Here is a 22,920-nt window from a genome sequence, read left to right as displayed (position 1 = left end):
GGTTCTTGATTTCAGTAAAATAAAATGTTTAATGCATTGTTGAATAATCAATTTGAATTACAATGAAGAAACCAGAATAATGCTGATAAATTCTGAATTATTTTTAGTTAAATCCACAATCAACTCCAGATTTTTACCTATGACACAATATAGCTTTTCGAGGGATTAGCTGACATGAGCCACTAAACTGGAGGAGGCTTTATGCTTTCATTAGGTGCTGACAAATAGCTTGTTACTGAGTAATGTGAAGCTAAATGACTCCAAGTTGGATCCTGCTGAGTGCAGTTGGGTTAGTTCAATTATAAGAATCTGGATTTTCCCAGCTTTTTGTGAAATCAGAAGAAAATATAAATCTGCTGGCAGAGGTTTATGTATCTTTTGGGATAGATTTATCAAATTGAGACAATTTTCACCCCTCACCTCGATCTTGTGAAATGGTCTGTGTGAACTGAGAATTCTCTGGAGGTTCTGTTTCCAGGGTCTGATTGGATGAGGCTCTCTGCAAAATAACAGGTGTCCTATCTTGGTCAGTAACATGAAGAAATAGAAAATTAATTACATTTCATGAATATATTTTATAAAAAGTGCAAAACCTTTCTAAAAGGCAAGGTTCGCAAGTGTTCTGTCTCAGCAACCTCTTCTCAAAGTATGTGAGACAAGGCTTCAATATCATCATCTTCAAATTTGGATACTAACCAGGAATAGCGTAAGAAATCACAGCTTGTCTCTGGACTAGGATCATTTGAATTACCAGCGGCTTCTCCACTACGTAAAGACAATTTTTCCCTCACCAATTCTATCTGTCTGATTTCACTGTCTTTTTGTGCTTGTAATTCCTTCTCAAACTTTTCCCTCTGGAAAGCACTCTCTCTCTCCCTCTCCTCTCATTCCTCCTTTCTCACCTGAAATTCTAATTCAAAGCTGTGGTTGTTCTCCTTTCAGCAGAGAAGGTGATGTGAAGATTTGATACAGGCTGTAAAGGCTGATTAGATCAGTAATAAGATGAAAATTCTGACCATTCGTTGCCTTTATACACCCACTCTGCTGTATTAAAAATTCCCATTTCATATCTTGCAATGGACTGATTCCATGTTTTCAATCAAAGAGGCTTGAAATAATTTTTCCCAACATAAAATATACGAGTGGGTCATTAAGTTATATGGCCTGCGTGTTACCCATGTGACCAATATTGTTTAGATTTGAATAGTCATTTTTGAATCAGTCACATGGTGACAATTCTATTTTGGACTGTACCTTTCTCCACTCCTATTTTTCATTTGCTCTCTTCCCATCTTTGAAACTTCACGTGAGCCAAGGCCAAGGAAGAAAAACTGTTCAAGGACTCTGCTATTATTACTCAATTAACTAACAGGAGGTGCCTGTGGTTAGCTACACACTAATTGTAGAACCCAGCGTTCAATCTGTACCTGCTTGGGACATTGTTGCAATCAGGTACAAGGATGGGGAGAAATCAGAAATTAATAGATTTCAGCTCATTCCCTGAATAAGGGTATGAGTGTGCCACACCTTGGTGTGGCCTGTACATTTAATGAGTAATGTCAGCAAAACTCAAACAGTATTGCAACATTCCAAAAGAAAGTTGAAATGATGGCCAAAATACTCAAGAGACAGAAAAGATATCAACAATGTGGAAATTAGACATTGCGAATTAGCACTAATAGCAGCCACACCGCCATCTTCAATATGACTAGATGGCAACAAATGGTCTGAGGTAATTTTTTTCTTAAATACAAGAGGAACTTTTTTTAAATGTCTGTGAATATATTGACCGAAGCAACAGCCATTGAGCAGCATGAACATGACTAATAGAAACAATCCATGTACTTACCAAAGTGCTTTGGTACAGATCGTCATCCTCTTGCCTGATTCCGATGTTATCGTGGCCATTCTTCTGCCTGCACCCAGGAAATGCCACTTTTGAAATGCAGGCAGTCACTGAGGCCGAACACTTGAGAGCCCAATTGCCGGAAGTTGTTCTGACAGAACACTTCTGAATCCAACTGCAGACGGCTGCGAAGATGGAACGCCTGGGAACCTTGGGAGTGTGGGACGATGATGATGATGATGACGACACACTACTCAGCGAGGATGATACTCCCGAGGAGACAGTGTCCACAGGGCGAATGGGTGAATGAGACGATACTTCAGATGACTGCAGAAATTTATTTTTGATAAAGTGTGTCAATGATTATATCTCAGAAAGTTCCCTCTTCCCAGTTACATCTATTGTGCCATGAAACTCCCTGGCACTTACCACACCCCACCCCGCAAAAAAAATGGAGGCATTGTGGATACAACAGCTTGGTCTTGAGAAGGGGAAGTAATGCATGATTCCATGATAGTTAAACTGTGAAATCTTTCCATTGGTTTTCCTCCCTCGCTCAGCCAAAGTCTGCTCCGAAGAATGATGCCGCCATCTCACATCCACTGGTTGATAAGCCAACATTGACAGTTCATCATTTAGCACGTTTGTAAATTACCCAGTTAGATTGTTAGCACATGGCATGCACAAATTCATCACGGCCATTACATTTGAATACTTATGCTACTGTTTTAACTCTAAGTTATCAAATAATCCCTTTGCTTTTCAGTTGAACACTCAGTATTTGAACACTCCTATATCTATGCAGATATTTACTTGCCTGCCTCACCCAGTTACTCATTGTAACTTTGCAGCATCCACCTATATAGGATGAAGTTAAAACATATCCTGTGGTGCTGCTGGGCTTGAACAAGTCAAGAAAGAGCATGAGTGCAAAAAAGTATTGGTGAGCTTGCCTGAATGAGAAAGCCAGCCAGCGCACATGCAGGCAAGAGCTCGAGAGACAGAAAGAGACAGCAAGAACTAGAAATAGAGAGAGTTAGAAGTAAGGAAATTAGGAGTCAAATCACTCAGTTCATTCTAATGCAGCTCTTACCAGGTGAGTGCAGAATATTGGTAATGAAGAAGCAATAAAGGCACTGAAGAGGGGGTGTATAAGGACCAAAAGAGGAGAATCCATAAATAGGGAGGGTATTTTAAAGCAGAAATAGGACCCTAAAGATGCAGAACAGATATAATAATGGTTAACTGAACTGCTAAAAGACTGAATTGCTGAAATTTCCAGGGAACAGGTGAGAGACACTTTCTACTAAAACCAATGATACCAGCTTACTGATAAACTTCCAGGAAACACCACCCTTCTGTAGAGAAGATGCTAAATAGCAACTAAAGGTCAACTATAGAAAAAACAAAGCCTGCATTCAAGAGGGAATCTGGTGTGCATGCAGGGAGGTGTATTACGTTGTTGCGATTTGGGCAGCAGTTTACTAGATTTGATCCCAAAATACCGTTTTTGATGGACTATGCACTTTAAGCTGCTACAGTCACAGCCCAGGTGCTAACTTTATGGTCAACCATGAAGTCATTAATGATCTTTAAAGAATTAAAATTAAAGATTTTGGTTATTAGTGTGACAATATGTTTTAACACGCAAAGCTTCCTTCGAACATATTTAAAGGATATAAAATATTACACAAAACAAGCCAAGCTTGTATTTCACATAAATCAAATCACTGACCAAGTCCATGTTCTCCCCCGAGCTCCCGCTCTGAGGGGATTTCGGCTGGTCACTGCTCTTGCTTGGAGTGCTGTCTGTGACATCTGTCCCGTGAAATAGCCGACATGAGGGAAAGGGATTCATCAGCAAAAACACTGAAAGAATACTAAAGTTGCTACGCTGTACAGAAAGAGTTTACTGCTGATTCAGGTAGCACTTGGTAGTTGGTCACTCAACAATGGCCCGATATAATGAATAGTTTTTGCAATTTATTAGAATCACCTGCTCGATTCCATCCTGGGCCTGTAATGCAACTTATTGAAATAAAAACAGAAAATGCTGAAAATACTCAGGAAGTCTGGCAGCATCTCTGGAGAGAGAAACTGAGTTAGTGTTTCATGTCTGTGATCTTTCATTAGATCCCATTTATATTTTGATCACAAAGAATTACATTTGAAAAAGGTTCTGTCAGAGGTAGTAACAGTAATAATAACTTTATTTATCTCGCTTTTATCAACATCATAAAATTGTCCAAGATGCATCACAGGAGTGTCAGGCCATAAATTTTGTCAGCCGGTCACATGAAGATAAGGTATATTTTTATGTTAACAGCATTTTGGAATCTGGCAATGCTTTTGTATAGAACTGTCTGCATTAAGGCAGTAAAGTTTCAATGTACAGGTATTTGATTTCTGTGCCTGATTGAAGTAAAGACCTGCTCAGGTTAGGGAAAAAGAACCCAACCCAAACCAGACGGAACCACAGTGGACCCGAGCCCGACCCGGCCCCAGTCCCTCCGATTTTGCCCCAAGCCCGACCCGAGCCCGACTCGACTATCCCTTTACTTACCTTCCGACTCGGAACGTCCAGGAAGCTGCAGCATGTGTGTGATGGCATCATGGAGACGTCACTCACTAACTGCACACACTCAGTTTCCCTGCTTGACGTCCCGCACTCCCAGCTCAGGTACGTTTTATTTAATTTTAATACTGACCAGCAGAGCAATAACCATCTGTGTCCGGCCTGACCCGGACACGGACCCGAACCCGGCCCGACCTGAGCCCGAAAGCCGGACCTGGAAGAGGGGCCCAACCCGACCTGAACCCAACACATGTCGTCGGGTCCCGGTCGGGTCACAGGCCTTTACATTGAAGTCCAAATCATTGATATATCCTGCAAAAAGCAAGGGACCTGGTACTGAACCCTGCAGAACCCATTTGGAAACAGTCTTCCAGTCACAAAAACACCCATCAACCATTATCCTTTGTTTCCTGCCTCTGAGCCAATTTTGAATCCATCTTGTCACTTTGCCTTGGTCCCCTGGGCTTTTTCTTTCATGACCAGTCTGTCATCTGGGACTTTATCATAAACCTAGGTATAATCCATATAGACTACATCAAATGCACTACCCTCATCGACCCTCCTTGTTTCCTCTTCAAAAAATTCAATCACGTTAGTCAGACACAACCTTCCCTTAACAAATCCATGCTGAATATCTTTGACTAATCCATGTATGACTAAATGAAGATTTATCCTGTCCCTCAGAGCTTTTTCCAATATTTTTCCCACCACCGGAGGTAGGCTGACTGGCCTATAATTACTCGGTCTATTCCTTTCTCCCGTTTTAAACAATGGTACAATGTGAACTGTCCTCCAGTCCTCTGGCACCACACCTGTAGACAGAGAATATTGGAAAATGATGGTCAGAGCCTCTGCTGTTTCTTCTCTTGCTTCATTTAACAGCCTAGGATGCATTTCATCTGGGCTTGGTGATTTAACCACTTTCAAACATGTTAAATCCCTTAATATCTCATCTCATTATATTAGTTTTATCTAACATTGCACACTCCTCCTCCCTGATTGCAATTTCTGTATCATCCCTCTCTTTAGTGAAAATAAATGCGAATCCTCCTCCTTCATCCACAGGTTACCCTGGTGGACCCAAATAGGCTCTACTCTTTCTTTCATTATAATCCTGCCTTTCTGTATTTATAAAACAACCTTTAGTTTTCTTGATTTTATTTGACTTGCCAATTTTTTTCATGCCCTCTCTTTGCTTTCCTAATTTCCTTTTTAATTTCACCCCTACACTTTTTATACTCCTCTCGATTTTCTGCCTTGGTATCTGTCATTAATCTTCCTGTTTTACTTTATCCTCTCCTTTCAGCCCCTTGACATCCACAAGACTCTGGATTTGTTAGTCCCACCCTTTTTCTTTAAGGGAACATATTTCTTTAAGGGCGGCACAGTGGCGCAGTGGTTAGCACCGCAGCCTCACAGCTCCAGGGACCTGGGTTCGATTCTGGGTACTGCCTGTGCGGAGTTTGCAAGTTCTCCCTGTGTCAGCGTGGGTTTCCTCCGGGTGCTCCGGTTTCCTCCCACATGCCAAAGACTTGCAGGTTGATAGGTTAATTGGCCATTATAAATTGCCCCTAGTATAGGTAGGTGGTAGGGAAATATATAGGGACAGGTGGGGATGTGGTAGGAATATGGGATTAGTGTAGGATTAGTATAAATGGGTGGTTGATGGTCGGCACAGACTTGGTGGGCCGAAGGGCCTGTTTCAGTGCTGTATCTCTCTCTAAACTAAACTTGCTCTGAACCCTCACTATCTCTTCCTTGAATGCCTCCCACTGATCCAGCACTGATTTACTTTCAAGTAACTGTTTCCAATCCCATATAGCTAAATCACATTTCAGCTTAGTAAAATTAGCTTTCCCCAGTTGAGAACTTTTATTCCTGGTCTGTCTTTGTCCTTTTCCATAACTATTCTAAATCAAACTGAATTATGATCACTTCCATCAAAGTGCGCCCCGTCCGATCCCCCTTCCACCTGCCCAGCTTCATTCCCTAAAATTTTGTCCAGTCTCACAATCCCTCTTTTTGGACTTGATACATACTGGATAACAATGTTCTCCTCAATGCATTTGAAGAATTCTGTGACCACTGAGTCTTTCACATAAACTCTACCCCAGTTAATATTGGGGCAGTTGAAATCCCCCACTGTTTAATTGTTTTTGCAGTTCTGAAATTTGTCCACATATTTGCTCTTCTCTCTCCTTCTAACAGTTTCAGGGTCTATAGCACACTCCCAGTAGTGTGATTGCCCCTGTTTTGTTCTTCAGTTCAACCCATATGGCAACATTTGTTTATCCTTCTACCATATCTTCTCTCCTCACAGCTATAATTGTTTCTTTAATCAATATTGCAACTCACCCCCTCCTGAGATATCCCCATCTCTGTCTCGTCTGAAAACCCTGTAATTAGGAATGTTGAGCTGCCATTCCTGCCCTTCTTTCAGCCATGTCTCAGTAATAGCTAAAATATCATACTGCCATGTGTCAATCTGTGCTGTCAGCTCATATGCCTTATTTCCTCAACTTGTATTGAAGGATATATTATTTAGCTCTGTCAAACTCCCTTGTTTATTTTCTAACCTTCGTTTTCTCTGCCTTCCAAAGACGCTGACTAATTTACTGCCTTCCATTTCGAACTTTTCTTCTCTCTCTTCTGAATCTACTCTCAGGTTCCCATCCCTGTGCTCAGCTAGTTTAAACTCTCCCCAACAGCACGAGTAAAACTCACTGCGAGGATATTGGTCCCGGCCCTGTTGATTTGCAAACAGTCCGTCTTGTACAGGGTCCAGCTCCTCCAGAAGCAGTCCCAAAGCCTCAGGAATCTAAAGCCCTCCCTCCTGCATAATCTCTCCAGCTCTATGTATTCATCAGTTCTATCTTCCTATTTCTGTAATCACTAATACGTGGCACTGGGAGTAATCTGGAGATTAATACTTTTGAGGTTCTGCTTTTCAATCTCCCTCCAAGCTGCCTAAATTCTGCTTCAGAACCTCATCCCTCCTTCTGCCTCTGTCATTGGTGCCAATATGGACCACGACCTCTGGCTGTTCACTCTCCCCCGTCAGAATGTCCTGCAGCCGCTCAGTGATATCCTTGTCCCTGGCACCAGGGAGGCAACATACCATCATGGAGACACCTCTGCAGTCACAGAAGTGCCTGTCTATTCTCCTCACTATCGAATCCCCTCCCACTATTGCTCTTCCACTCTTCTTCCTCCCTCCCTGTACAGCTGAGTCACCCATGGTGCTGTGGACTTGGCTCTGCCTGCACTCCCCAGTGGAACCATCACTCTGACCAGTATTCAGAACTGAATACCAGTTGGAGAGTGAGATGCACTCATGGGATCACTGTCCTGCATGCCTGGTCCTCCTTGTTCTTCTGGCCCTCACCCATTCCCCCTCTGCCAGCACATTTTTAAACTGTAGGGTGACCACCTCCAGAAAGCTCTCAGCCTCGTGGATGCTGCATAGTGACTCCAGTCAGTGCTCAAACTCCGAAACCCAGAGCTCGAGCTGCTGTAACCGGTGACACTTCCTGTACATGTGGTCATCCAGGTCATGAGAAGTGTCCAGGATTTCCCACATGACACAGGATGTGTATTCCACAGGGCTGAGGTTCCCTGCCATGTTTTACTTTCTAGACTATTATCTAGAAACACTTAGAGCTGATCACCAGGTCTCGCTGTCTCCCGCTCCATCACTCTACTGCTCCGTGTTTTGTCAAAGATCAGAATAGAATCTCTTCAGTCATTGCACTGAATTCCCTCAATCCCCAATTCTCCGAGTTAGGTATCTTTTGAAGCAGTACTCCATCAAGCTGGACTTGGTGCTGGGCTGCTGGGTGAGCCTGCAAGCCCCTTTGAGCACTGGCATCCACAGCCATGATGGCAGCAGTCTGAGCCTGTGTGGCAGCAAGCTCAGATTACAATACCACAGTCTGAGCTTCGACTGGAGCACTCAGACATTGGGGTGGCCTCTACTTGTACTGCAATTCACTCATCCATGTCTCTGATACTCTGGAAATGTTAATCTGCTCACTTGTGTTTATATTATTCAAATCATCAGAGGAATTTGTAACAGCAATATAATCATGGAGCTTCAGAGGGCAATGTAACCATTGGAACAGGATGATTTGAAGGGATAGAGAGGAATAAAGAGCCTTTGCTGGCTCCATGTGGTTATTCTGAAATCACTTTTATGTATCTTTGATGTCCTCTGACTCAGTGGCAGTATGAATGGAATGTAGCTGTAGATAAAGTAGAATTAGGATAAGACTTGTGAGTGAAACACTGCATGTTGTATTCATACTGGATTGTGAAGTGTGATGTCCACCACCACCGAATGTTGCAGACTGGCACATTCCAAGGTCCAGGACTACGTGCTGAGGGACGCACTAAAGCTTGGGGCAGCCGCAGCAAAGGCTCAATGGGGAAAGACCACAGTGTAAGGTTCCCCCACCAAGCTGGACTGAGGGGCTGGATCCATGGGAAACCCCTCGAACTGTATCGTTAATATTCTGAATTGTTGTAAATGTAAAACTGTAATTGACATGACAATTGTGAAACGGAGGGGTTGGGAAGAAACTCATGACAGTATTGAAGGAAACTGATCTCCCTTGCAATGTTTGTATTTTTTGGTGCAGTTTGGAAACTGTTTGGCAATGTAATTTTTACAGATTTTTATGAATAAAGTATATTTTGGAAATAAAAAAAAAAAGTACCTGAGTACACAGACTGGATTGTGAAGTGTGATGTACCTGAGTACACAGACTGGACTGTGAAGTGTGATGTACCTGAGTACACAGACTGGATTGTGAAGTGTGATGTACCTGAGTACACAGACTCAACTGTGAAGTGTGATGTACCTGAGTACACAGACTGGACTGTGAAGTGTGATGGACCTGAGTACACAGACTGGACTGTGAAGTGTGATGTACCTGAGTACACAGACTGGACTGTGAAGTGTGATGTACCTGAGTACACAGACTGGATTGTGAAGTGTGATGTACCTGAGTACACAGACTGGATTGTGAAGTGTGATGTTCCTGAGTATGCAGACCGGATTGTGAATTGTGATGTTCCTGAGTACATAGATTGGATTGTGAAGTGTGATGTACCTGAGTACACAGACTGGATTGTGAAGTGTGATGTACCTGAGTACACAGACTGGACTGTGAAGTGTGATGTACCTGAGTACACAGACTGGATTGTGAAGTGTGATCTACTTGAGGACACAGTTTGGATTGTGAAGTGTGATGTACCTGAGTACACAGACTGGACTGTGACGTGTGATGTACCTGAGTACACAGACTGGATTGTGAAGTGTGATGTACCTGAGTACACAGATTGGATTGTGAAGTGTGATGTTCCTGAGTACACAGACTGGATTGTGAAGTGTGATGTATCTGAGTACACAGACTGGATTGTGAAGTGTGATGTACCTGAGTACACAGACTGGATTGTGAAGTGTGATCTAGTTGAGTACACAGACTGGATTGTGAAGTGTGATGTATCTGAGTACACAGACTGGATTGTGAAGTGTGATGTATCTGAGTACACAGACTGGATTGTGAAGTGTGATGTACCTGAGTACACAGACTGGACTGTGAAGTGTGATGTACCTGAGTACACAGACTGGACTGTGAAGTGTGATGTACCTGAGTACACAGACTCAACTGTGAAGTACCAAAACATGGGAGGAGCGAGTAGCCAAGGTACGACAAAAGTTGGGCATGTGGGGGCAGCGATCTCTCTCCATTGTGGGTAAGAACCTGGTCATCAGGTGCGAGGCGCTCACGTTGTTGCTCTACGTGGCGCAGGTCTGGCCCATATCCCACTCCTGCGCCGTGGCAGTCACCCGAGCCATTTTCCGCTTCGTCTGGGGATCTAAAATGGACCGGGTCCGGAGGGACACGATGTTCAAATCTCTGGACATGGGCGGGAAAAATGTACCCAACGTGGCCCTCATCCTGATGACCACCTTCGTGTGCGGCTGCATCAAGCTATGTGTAGATCCCCAGTACGCAAACTCCAAGTGTCACTACGTGCTGAGGTTCTATCTGTCCCCGGTGTTGCGAAGGATGGGCCTGGTCACATTGCCGCGGAACGCACCATGCAGTTGGGCGGCGCCATACCACCTATCCTTCGTGGAGCAGTTTCTGCGGAAAAACACCTTTGACCACCGGTCCATCAGGCAGTGGTCTTCACGGAATGTCCTCAAGGCCCTACGGGAAAAGGAAACGGTGGATCCTGTCGGATGGTTCCCCGAGCAGACCGTCAAAGTCATTTGGCGGAATGCCTCATCACCAGAACTTTCAAACAAGCACCAAGACGTAGCTTGGCTGGTGGTGAGAAGGGCCCTCCCCGTCAGATCCTTCATGCACACCCGAAGTCTCGCCCCCTCCGCACAGTGCCCCCGCGTTGGCTGTGGTGGGGAAGAGACGGTCGCCCACCTCCTCCTGGAATGTGCCTTTGCAAAGCAGGTGTGGAAAGAGATGCAGTGGTTTTTGTCAAGGTTCATCCCAAGCAGCTCTGTAACACAGGAGTCTGTGCTCTACGGGCTGTTCCCAGGGACGCACACCGAGACAAACATCAACTGCTGCTGGAGGACTATCAATTCGGTGAAAGACGCCCTTTGGTCTGCCCGAAACTTGCTGGTCTTCCAGCGCAAAGAGTTGTCCACCACCGAATGTTGCAGACTGGCACATTCCAAGGTCCAGGACTACGTGCTGAGGGACGCACTAAAGCTTGGGGCAGCCGCAGCAAAGGCTCAATGGGGAAAGACCACAGTGTAAGGTTCCCCCACCAAGCTGGACTGAGGGGCTGGATCCATGGGAAACCCCTCGAACTGTATCGTTAATATTCTCAATTGTTGTAAATGTAAAACTGTAATTGACATGACAATTGTGAAACGGAGGGGTTGGGAAGAAACTCATGACAGTATTAAAGGAAACTGATCTCCCTTGCAATGTTTGTATTTTTTGGTGCAGTTTGGAAACTGTTTGGCAATGTAATTTTTACAGATTTTTATGAATAAAGTATATTTTGGAAATAAAAAAAAAAAGTACCTGAGTACACAGACTGGATTGTGAAGTGTGATGTACCTGAGTACACAGACTGGACTGTGAAGTGTGATGTACCTGAGTACACAGACTGGATTGTGAAGTGTGATGTACCTGAGTACACAGACTCAACTGTGAAGTGTGATGTACCTGAGTACACAGACTGGACTGTGAAGTGTGATGGACCTGAGTACACAGACTGGACTGTGAAGTGTGATGTACCTGAGTACACAGACTGGACTGTGAAGTGTGATGTACCTGAGTACACAGACTGGACTGTGAAGTGTGATGTACCTGAGTACACAGACTGGATTGTGAAGTGTGATGTACCTGAGTACACAGACTGGACTGTGAAGTGTGATGTACCTGAGTACACAGACTGGACTGTGAAGTGTGATGTACCTGAGTACACAGACTGGATTGTGAAGTGTGATGTTCCTGAGAACACAGACTGGATTGTGAAGTGTGATGTACCTGAGTACACAGACTGGATGGTGAAGTGTGATGTTCCTGAGTATGCAGACCGGATTGTGAATTGTGATGTTCCTGAGTACATAGATTGGATTGTGAAGTGTGATGTACCTGAGTACACAGACTGGATTGTGAAGTGTGATGTACCTGAGTACACAGACTGGACTGTGAAGTGTGATGTACCTGAGTACACAGACTGGATTGTGAAGTGTGATCTACTTGAGGACACAGTTTGGATTGTGAAGTGTGATGTACCTGAGTACACAGACTGGATTGTGAAGTGTGATGTACCTGAGTACACAGATTGGATTGTGAAGTGTGATGTTCCTGAGTACACAGACTGGATTGTGAAGTGTGATGTATCTGAGTACACAGACTGGATTGTGAAGTGTGATGTACCTGAGTACACAGACTGGATTGTGAAGTGTGATCTAGTTGAGTACACAGACTGGATTGTGAAGTGTGATGTATCTGAGTACACAGACTGGATTGTGAAGTGTGATGTATCTGAGTACACAGACTGGATTGTGAAGTGTGATGTACCTGAGTACACAGACTGGATTGTGAAGTGTGATCTACTTGAGTACACAGACTGGATTGTGAAGTGTGATGTACCTGAGTACACAGACTGGACTGTGAAGTGTGATCTACTTGAGTACACAGACTGGATTGTGAAGTGTGATGTATCTGAGTACACAGACTGGATTGTGAAGTGTGATGTTCCTGAGTACACAGACTGGATTGTGAAGTGTGATGTATCTGAGTACACAGACTGGATTGTGAAGTGTGATGTATCTGAGTACACAGACTGGATTGTGAAGTGTGATGTACCTGAGTACACAGACTGGATTGTGAAGTGTGATCTACTTGAGTACACAGACTGGATTGTGAAGTGTGATGTATCTGAGTACACAGACTGGATTGTGAAGTGTGATGTTCCTGAGTACACAGACTGGATTGTGAAGTGTGATGTATCTGAGTACACAGACTGGATTGTGAAGTGTGATGTATCTGAGTACACAGACTGGATTGTGAAGTGTGATGTTCCTGAGTACACAGACTGGATTGTGAAGTGTGATGTATCTGAGTACACAGACTGGACTGTGAAGTGTGATCTACTTGAGTAAACAGACTGGATTGTGAAGTGTGATGTATCTGAGTACACAGACTGGACTGTGAAGTGTGATCTACTTGAGTACACAGACTGGACTGTGAAGTGTGATCTACTTGAGTACACAGACTGGATTGTGAAGTGTGATCTACTTGAGTACACAGACTGGATTGTGAAGTGTGATGTATCTGAGTACACAGACTGGATTGTGAAGTGTGATGTTCCTGAGTACACAGACTGGATTGTGAAGTGTGATGTATCTGAGTACACAGACTGGATTGTGAAGTGTGATGTATCTGAGTACACAGACTGGATTGTGAAGTGTGATGTTCCTGAGTACACAGACTGGATTGTGAAGTGTGATGTATCTGAGTACACAGACTGGACTGTGAAGTGTGATCTACTTGAGTAAACAGACTGGATTGTGAAGTGTGATGTATCTGAGTACACAGACTGGACTGTGAAGTGTGATCTACTTGAGTACACAGACTGGACTGTGAAGTGTGATGTACCTGAAAACACAGGCTGGAGAGCAGAGAGAGGGCTCCCAAGTTTCCCGATGTGACACTGGAGACATTAATAGAGGAGGTACAAAGGAGGAGAGAATCAATGTTTGCACAAGAAGCCAGGAGGCCCTCAAAGCAAAACTCTCAGAAGAGAATGGGAGCGATGACCAGGGAGGTCAATTCCTGGAGTCTGGACCTGAGGACCTGACAGCAGTGTCGCGAGAAGTTCAGTGACCTCACAGGGTGGTCAAGGTCAGTGAATGTATCTTCACAGGACATCTCCCACCAAGCACAGCACCAACCTCTCCTCCTGCTCATTGTACCACACCCCCATCACTCACCCAGTAACAATCCCGAGCACTCAGGATTCACTCCTGACAGTCAAATACTCCACCTCACCCTCACACACCCACCAATGCATCCTAACCGCAACCCCCACCCCCTGAAGAACCATGGTATCTCTGCTCCTACCCACCTCCACTGTTCATGCCTCTGTCATCCTTGAAGCCCCTCCCTCCCCTGGCATTCTGTTTGGCATCATTTAAACTGCAGCAATATTATTCAGTTCAGATTTCCTTTAAAAGGGACAGCCTGCCTTTAAGAAGAGCAGCCTGGCTGCAAAACATGGTTTGTGAACAACACAACTGGGACCCTCTGAGGAACACAGAGGCTGTCATCAGCATCTGTAAACAATTTCTGCTCATCTTGTTCACATCTTGTTAACTTAATTCTGCTTATTGTTAAAACATGAAATCAACATCTCAACATTGTCCAACTTTAGCACAGCCTGTCTGCATATATTACTCAACAGGATATATCTTTACTGACAAGGAGACCTTTTTAAATATAATAATGACACATTTCTGATAATCATATTCATAAAGTTTTTATTCTCCCTTTCATTAGTTCTATGCTCATTGACACAATGCTGTGGTTTCTACTTTGCCAAATGTAGTAGCCATTTGTAATGTTTTTGGTGCTGTTCAAATTTATTTCATCAAACTTACACTTAAAATATGCAGACATTATTCTGAATGGTATTAAATGTAACAAACTCAGGTCTGACTCCCAGCAGCTCAAATAGAGGGAGGGATGGAGCTCAGACAGAGGGAGGGATGGAGCTCAGACACAGGGAGGGATGAAGCTCAGATAGAGGGAGGGATGGAGCTCAGACAGAGGGAGGGATGGAGCTCAGACAGAGGGAGGGATGGAGCTCAGATAGAGGGAGGGATGGAGCTCAGATAGATGGAGAGATGGAGATCAGATAGAGGGAGGGGTGGAGCTCAGACAGAGGGAGGGATGGAGCTCAGACACAGGGAGGGATGAAGCTCAGATAGAGGGAGGGATGGAGCTCAGACAGAGGGAGGGATGGAGCTCAGACAGAGGGAGGGATGGAGCTCAGATAGAGGGAGGGATGGAGCTCAGATAGATGGAGGGATGGAGATCAGATAGAGGGAGGGATGGAGCTCGGATGGAGGGAGGGATGGAGCTCAGATAGAGGGAGGGATGGAGCTCAGACAGAGGGAGGGATGGAGCTCGGACACAGGGAGGGATGAAGCTCAGATAGAGTGAGGGATGGAGCTCAGACAGAGGGAGGGATGGAGCTCAGATAGAGGGAGGGATGGAGCTCAGATAGATGGAGGGATGGAGATCAGATAGAGGGAGGGATGGAGCTTGGATGGAGGGAGGGATGGAGCTCAGGGAGGTGTGTATCTGAGAGGAAAGAGGATGTCCCTCCACCAATCCATGCAGCTCCCTGCTCCCCCATCCTGACGACAGTCTCCACTATTACAGTTCGATGGTTTTCACCTTGTACGTTTTACTGATGTGATGGATGAATGGAGCCTTGGCTGGAGACGGCACTGGATGGACGGAGCCCTGGCTGGAGCCTGCACTGGATGAATGGAGCCCTGGCTGGAGACTGCACTGGATGAATGGAGCCCTGGCTGGAGACTGCACTGGATGAATGGAGCCCTGGCTAGAGACTGCACTGGATGAATGGAGCCCTGGCTGGAGACGGCACTGGATGAATGGAGCCCTGGCTGGAGACTGCAGTGGATGAATGGAGCCCTGGCTGCAGACTGCAGTGGATGAATGGAGCCTTGGCTGGAGACTGCACTGGATGAATGGAACCCTGGCTGGAGACTGCACTGGATGAATGGAGCCCTGGCTAGAGACTGCACTGGATGAATGGAGCCCTGGCTGGAGACGGCACTGGATGAATGGAGCCCTGGCTGGAGACTGCAGTGGTTGAATGGAGCCCTGGCTGCAGACTGCAGTGGATGAATGGAGCCTTGGCTGGAGACTGCACTGGATGAATGGAACCCTGGCTGGAGACTGCACTGGATGAATGGAGCCTTGGCTGGAGACTGCACTGGATGAATGGAGCCCTGGCCTGGAGACTGCACTGGATGAATGGAGCCCTGACTGGAGACTGCACTGGATGAATGGAGCCCTGGCTGGAGACTGCACTGGATGAATGGAGCCCTGGCTGGAGACTGCATTGGATGAATGGAGGCCTGGCTGGAGACTGCACTGGATGAATGGAGCCCTGGCTGGAGACTGCATTGGATGAATGGACCCCTGACTGGAGACTGCACTGGATGAATGGAGCCCTGGCTGGAGACTGCATTGGATGAATGGAGGCCTGGCTGGAGACTGCACTGGATGAATGGAGCCCTGGCTGGAGACTGCATTGGATGAATGGAGCCCTGGCTGGAGACTGCACTGGATGAATGGAGCCCTGGCTGGAGACTGCACTGGATGAATGGAGCCCTGGCTGGAGAATGCACTGGATGAATGGAGCCTTGGTTGGAGACTGCACTGGATGAACGGAGCCCTGGCTGGAGACTGCACTGGATGAATGGAGCCCTGGCTGGAGACTGCAGTGGATGGATTAAAGGAAAATGTACATTTTAAATACAGTAACTCAGAGACTAGTCAGGGAGGGCGGGACAGTAACCAGTTCATGTTGACCAAGAGCCCGAGTGGTGAGTTTCTGGTTAGAAACTGGACCTTCTGCAGCTTATCCTGGGTAACAGCTCAATCATTAAATAATGACCAGTTAAAACAGAGGAAACCCATTTATTATTAACACACACTGACACAATTATAATCACACCAGAAATAGGAGCAGGGGAGGCCATTCGGCCCTTTGAATCTACTCCACCATTCAATATGATCATGGCTGGTCTTCTCACTCAATTCCACCTTCCCGTACTATCCCCTATTCCTTAATTTCTGTTGTAACCAAAAATGTATGGACCCCTGTCTTCAATATACTCAAGGACTGAGCATCCACAGCTCTCTGGGATACAGAATTCCAAAGATTCCAAAGATTCACAACATCTTGAGTGAAGAAATTTCTCCTTATCTCAGTCCGAAATGGCCGACCCCTTATTCTGAGACTGGGACCCCTAGTTCTAGATTCCCCAGCCAGGCGAAAACATCCTCCCAGTATCTACCCTGTCAATCACATTACAAATTGTATATCTTTCAATCAGATCACCTCTCATTCTTCTACATTTCAGGGAATAATGTCCCAGTCTACTCAATCTCTCCTCATAGGACAATCCCCTCATCCCAGGAATCAGTCTGGTGAATCTTTGCTGCACTCCTTCCAAGGCCAGTATATCCTGCCTTAGGTAAAGAGACCAAAACTGTCCACAGTTCACCAGGTGTGGTCTCAGCAAGGTCCGATCGAACTGCAATAAGACTTCTTCACTCTTACATGTGGGGAGGTGGTGGTGTAGTGGTATTGTCACTGGACGAGCGACCCAGGGTATTACTCTGGGGAGATGGGTTCAAATCCCATCAGTGCAGAAGGTGAAACTTGCATTCAGTTAATAAATCTGGAATTAATGATGGCTATGAAACCATTGCCGATTGTTGTCAAAGCCCATCTGGTTCTCTAATTCCCTTTAGGGAAGGAAATCTGCCATCCATACTTGGTCTGGCCTATATGTGATTCCAGTCCCAATGCGTTTTATACTTAATGCCTTCTGAGATGGCCTAGCAAGCCACTCAGTTGTATCTAGTTGCTACAAAGTCAATAAGGAATGAAACTGGACGGACCACACATCATTGACCTGGGCACCAGAAATGACAACGAAAAATCCAGTCCTGTCAACCCTGCAAAGCCCTCCTTCCTAACACCTAGGGATTGTGCCAAAATTGGGAGAGCTGTCCCACAGACTAGTCAAGCAACAGCCTGACATAGATATACTCACGTAATCATACCTTGCAGATAATGCCCCAGATACTGCCATCACCATCCCCATCCCCGCCTATGTCCTGTCCCACCGGCAGGACAGAACCAGCAGAGGGGACAGCACAGTGGTATACAGTTGGGAGGGTGTCCTCAACTGTGACTCCAGACCCCATGAAGTCTCATGGCATCAGGTTAAACATGGGCAAAGAAACCTCCTGCTGATTAACACCTACTGCCCCCCTCAGCTGATGAAGCAGTACTCCTCCATGTTGAACAGCACTTGGAGGAAACACTGAAGCTGGCAAGGGCACAGAATATACTCTGGGTGGGAGTCTTCAATGTCCATCACCAAGAGTAGCTCGGTAGCACCACTACTGACTGAGCTGGCCAAGTCCTAAATGACATAGCTGCAAGACTGTCTGCAGTAGGTGGTGAGTGAACCAATAATAGGGTAAAACATACTTGACCTCATCCTCACCAAGCTGCCTGCCACAGATGCTTCTGTCCATGACAGTATTGGTCGGAGTGACCACCGCACAATCAATGTGGAGACGAAGTCCCGTCTTCGTATTGAAGATACCCTCCATAATGTTGTGTAGCACTAGCACCGTGCTAAATGGGATAAATTTTGAACAGATCTAGCAACTCAAAACTGGGCATCCATGAGGCACTATGGGCCATCAGCAGCAGCAGAATTGTACTCAATCACAATCTGTAACCTCATGGCCTGGCATATCCCCCACTCTATCATTACCATCAAGCCGGGGGATCAACCCTGGTTCAATGAAGAGTGCAGGAGGGCATGCCAGGAGAAGCACCAGGCATACCTCAAAATGAGGTGCCAACCCGGTGGAGCTACAACACAGGACTACTTGCCTGCCAAACTGCGTAAGCAGCATGCGATAGACAGAGCTAAGCAATCCCATAACCAACGGATCAGATCTAAGCTCTGCAGTCCTGCCACATCCAGTCGTGAATGGTGGTGGACAATTAAACAACTAACTGGAAGAGGAGGCTCCACAAATATCCCCAACCTCAATGATGGGGGAGCCCAGCACATCAGTGCAAAAGATAAGGCTGAACCATTTGCAACAATCTTCAGCCAAAAGTCCTGAGTAGATGATCCATCTCAGCCTCCTCCTGAAGTCCCCAACATCACAGATGCCAGACTGCAGCCAATGCGATTCACTCCGCGTGATATCAAGATACAACTGAAGGCACTGGATACTGCAAAAGCTATGGGCCCTGATAACATTCCAACAACAATACTGAAGGCCTGTGCTCCAGAACTTGTTGCGCCCATAGCCAAGCTGTTCCAGTTCAGGTACAACACTGGCATCTACCCTGCAATGTGGAAAATTGCCCAGGTATATCCTATACACAAAAAGCTGGACAAATCCAACCCGGCCAATTACCGCCCCATCAGCCGACTCGCAATCATCGGTAAAGTGATGGAAGGTGTCATCAACAGTGCCATCAAGCGGCACCTGCTTAGCAATAACCGGCTCAGTGACGCTCAGTTTGGGTTCCGCTAGGGCCACTCAGCTCCTGACCTCATTACAGCCTTGGTTCAAACATGGACAAAAGAGCTGAACTCAAGAGGTGAGGTGAGAGTGACCGCCCTTGACATCAAGGCAGCATTTGACAGAGTATGGCATCAAAGAGCCCGAGCAAAACTGAGGTCAATGGGAATCAGGGGGAAACCCTCCACTGGCTGGAGTCATACCTAGCACAAAGGAAGATGGTTGTGGTTGTTGGAGATCAATCATCTGAGCTCCAGGACAACACTGCAGGAGTTCTGTAGGGTAGTGTCCTGGGCCCAACCATCTTCAGCTGCTTCATCAATGAGCTTCCTTCAATTATAAGGTCAGAAGTGGGGATGTTCGCTGATGATTGCACAATGTTCAGCACCATTTGTGACTCCTCAGATACTGAAGCAGTCCGTGTAGAAATGCAGCAAGACCTGGACAATATCCAGGCTTGGGCTAATAAGTGGCAAGTAACATTCGCGCCACACAAGTGCCAGGCACTGACCATCTCCAACAAGTAAGAATCTAAATATTTTCCCTTGACATTCAATGGCATTACAATCGCGGAATGCTCCACAATCAATATCCTGGGGGTTACCATTGACCAGAAACTGAACTGAAGTAGCCATATAAATACCGTGGCTACAAGAGCAGGTCAGAGGCTAGGAATCCTGTGGCGGGTAACTCACCTCCTGACTCCCCAAAGCCTGTCCACCATCTACAAGGCACAAGTCAGGAGTGTGATGGAATACTCTCCACTTGCCTGGATGGGTACAGCTCCAACAACACTCAAGAAGCTCGATACCATCCAGGACAAAGCAGCCTGCTTGATTGGCACCCCATCCACAAACATTCACTCCCTCCACAAGAGACCTACAATGGCAGCAGTGTGTACCATCTACAAGATGCACTGCAGTAAGACACCAAGCCTCCTTAGGCAACACCTTCCAAACCTGTGACATCTACCACCTAGATGGACAAGGGCAGCAGATGCATGGGAACACGACCACCTGCAAGTTCCCCTCCAAGTCACACACCATCCTGACTTGGAACTATATTCCCATTTCTTCACTGTCGTTGGGTCAAAATCCTGGAACTCCCTTCTTAACAGCACTGTGGGTATACCTACCCCAAATGGACTGCAGCGGTTCAAGAAGGCAGCTCACCATCACCTTCTCAAGGGCAATTAGGGATGGACAATAAATGCTGGCCTAGCCAGTGATGCCCACATCCCATGAATGAATAAGAAAAAACATGTACAGGAGCTGACACAGAGTCTATCTCTCTCTCTCTCCATCTCACTCTCTCTTTCTATCTATCTCTCTCAATCTCTGTCCCATCCTCTACCTCTGAAGGTGTTCTATGGATGTGAGTGTTTAATATAAGGTGGTGTTTGTCAGTATATTTTCTCTACTGTATGGTTTATGAACATGGTGAGAGGGGATAAGGGGTCTGTTCTTTGATGTGAGGCAGTGATGTCTGTCCCAGTGACTCAGACTGTGATGCTGTTGTTTTCTGTGACTGACACTATGATATCGATTGTAATTTCACTCAGTGTGACAGGAGGTTACATGGCTTGATCAGTGGTGAGGGCGGAGCAGACTGAACAAGGAGCTGTAATCATCAGTCACTGCCGAACACCTTCACACACACCGCACAGTCCGGAAACTTCTTCACTAAATATTCTTTCAGCTCCTTAATTACAGCCCTGGACCTGAAAAAGGAAAAAGAGAAAGACATCTTTTAGAGAGGGTCCTGGACACAATGTAGACTGTGCATTACCCACTAATGACACTACCTCCATATTTAACTCATTGTTTAAACTCCAGCACACCTCCTGTTCCAATCCACATGTTTCAGCCAAAAAGCAGTATAATTCTGCAGCACAGGAGGAGGCCGTTCAGCCCTCGTCTCTCTGACGGCTGTTTGCTTGAGTAATTCACGACTAACATCTCAGTTTAACATCTGTTTTGGGGAAGTTATTTGAATCTGTTATTAGGGACAGAATGACTGACAAATATAAACTGATCAGAGAGAGTCAGCACGGATTTAAAAAGGGTGAAACATGTTTAACTAACCGAGTTGTATTTTTTGAAGCGGTCACTAATGTGGTCGATAAGGGAATGTCTATGGATGTTATTTATATGGATTTCCAGAAGGCATTTGAGAAGGTTCCACACAAGAGACTGTTCGCAAAATGGAAGCATATGGAATGTGAGGAAATGTTTTGACATGGGTAAGGAATTGGTTAGGAGGTAGGAGACAGAGAGTAGGGATAATGTGTATTTACTCCAGTTAGCAAGCTGTGAATAGTGGTGTCCCCAGGGATCTGTGCTGGAGCCTCAACTTTTCACGATATTGATCAATGACTTGGATGAAGGAATAGAGACATCTATCCAAGATTGCTGATGACACTAAGTTCAGCAGCTTGGAGGAGGTTCCAGAGATAGGGAGGGATTTGATAACAAGGATGAGAATTTTAAAACTGAGCCATTGCCGAACCAGGAGACAATGTTGTCCAATGAGCATCGAGGTGATGGGGGAACAGGACAGGACTTTCTGCGAGTTCGAACGCAGGCAGCAGAGTTTTAGATGAGATCAAGTTTACAGTGGGTAGAATGTGTGAGACCTGTCAGGAGAGCATTGGAATACTCAAGTCTAGAGGTAATAAATGCATGGATGAGGGTTTCAGCAGTGGATGAGCTGAGGTGTGGTAGAAACTGGTAATGTTAGCAATGTGGAAATAGGTGGTTTTAGTGATGATGTGGTTTATGTGGTCAGTAACACATCTCAGCATCAACTACAATGCCATGGCTGTGAACTGCCTGGTTCAGTCTCAGACAGTCCCTGGGAGAGGGATGGAATCAGTGGCTCGGGAATGGAGTTTGTGATGGGGACCGAAGACAATGGCAGATGGAGTTCAATGTGGACAGTGTGAGGTCATCCAGTTTGGACCTGAGAAAGATAAATCAGAGTAATTTCTAAATGGTGAGAAGCTGAGAACTGTGGAGGAACAGAGAGATTTAAGGGTCCAAGTACAGAAAGTACTAAAATCTAGTGACAGGTACAAAACATATTGAATAAGGCTAATGGAATGTTGGTCTTTCTATCAAGGGGACTGGAATACAAAGGGGTTTTACTCCAGTTGAATAAAGCTCTGGTTTAACTGCATCTGGAGTAACTGTGTTCAGTTCTGGGCCCCGCACCTCAGGAAGGAGAGATTGGCCTTGGAGGGGGTGCAGCACAGATTCACCAGAATGATACCGGGACTGAAAGGGTTAAATTATCAGGACAGATTGTATAGACTAGGCTTGTATTCCCTTGAGTTCAGAGAATTTAGGGGTGATCTCATTGAGGTATTTAAGATGAATAAAGGATTAAAATGATTCAGAGAGATCAAGAGAAACTGTTTCCTCTGGTGGGGGAGTCAAGAGTATTCAGAGAATTCACTAAACAATCAGCTTTGATCTTCCCAATGTGTTTCCCAGTGAGACTGGGTCCTCAGTGCTGACTGCTCTCAGCTGCTGTTATTTTCACTGATTGGACGGTTATTATTAGAGACTCAGACCACAGCAGAAATCCCCAATGTAAAAAATAACTGCAAAGACTGTCAGTTC

General features: G+C 45.6%; 1 protein-coding gene across 5 annotated transcripts in view; it reads right to left on the bottom strand.

The window, feature by feature from the left end:
* The window catches only part of LOC137373116 (ral guanine nucleotide dissociation stimulator-like 1), a 128,620-nt gene that overhangs the window by 21,368 nt on the left and 84,332 nt on the right, over positions 1–22,920 (bottom strand). For 4 of the 5 annotated variants that reach the window (XR_010975588.1, XM_068037981.1, XM_068037980.1 and 1 more), the window contains exons 2-4: positions 15,374–21,017; positions 1,850–2,173; positions 421–499 (exon numbers count right to left, since the gene is read on the bottom strand). Coding sequence is in view for 4 of the 5 variants with exons in the window: in XM_068037981.1 (XP_067894082.1) it covers positions 421–499; positions 1,850–2,173; positions 15,374–16,132 (1,162 nt within the window). In the remaining variant the exon portion in view is untranslated. Of the gene's footprint in view, positions 1–420; positions 500–1,849; positions 2,174–3,581; positions 8,878–15,373; positions 21,018–22,920 lie in introns of those variants that run through there. The other variant, XM_068037982.1, reaches the window with a different exon arrangement.

This window comes from Heterodontus francisci, chromosome 8, assembly GCF_036365525.1.
Source record: "Heterodontus francisci isolate sHetFra1 chromosome 8, sHetFra1.hap1, whole genome shotgun sequence".
Taxonomy (NCBI): Eukaryota; Metazoa; Chordata; class Chondrichthyes; order Heterodontiformes; family Heterodontidae; genus Heterodontus; species Heterodontus francisci.
Note: the sequence above shows the minus strand (reverse complement) of the source record. Positions and strands in the feature narration are given on the sequence as shown.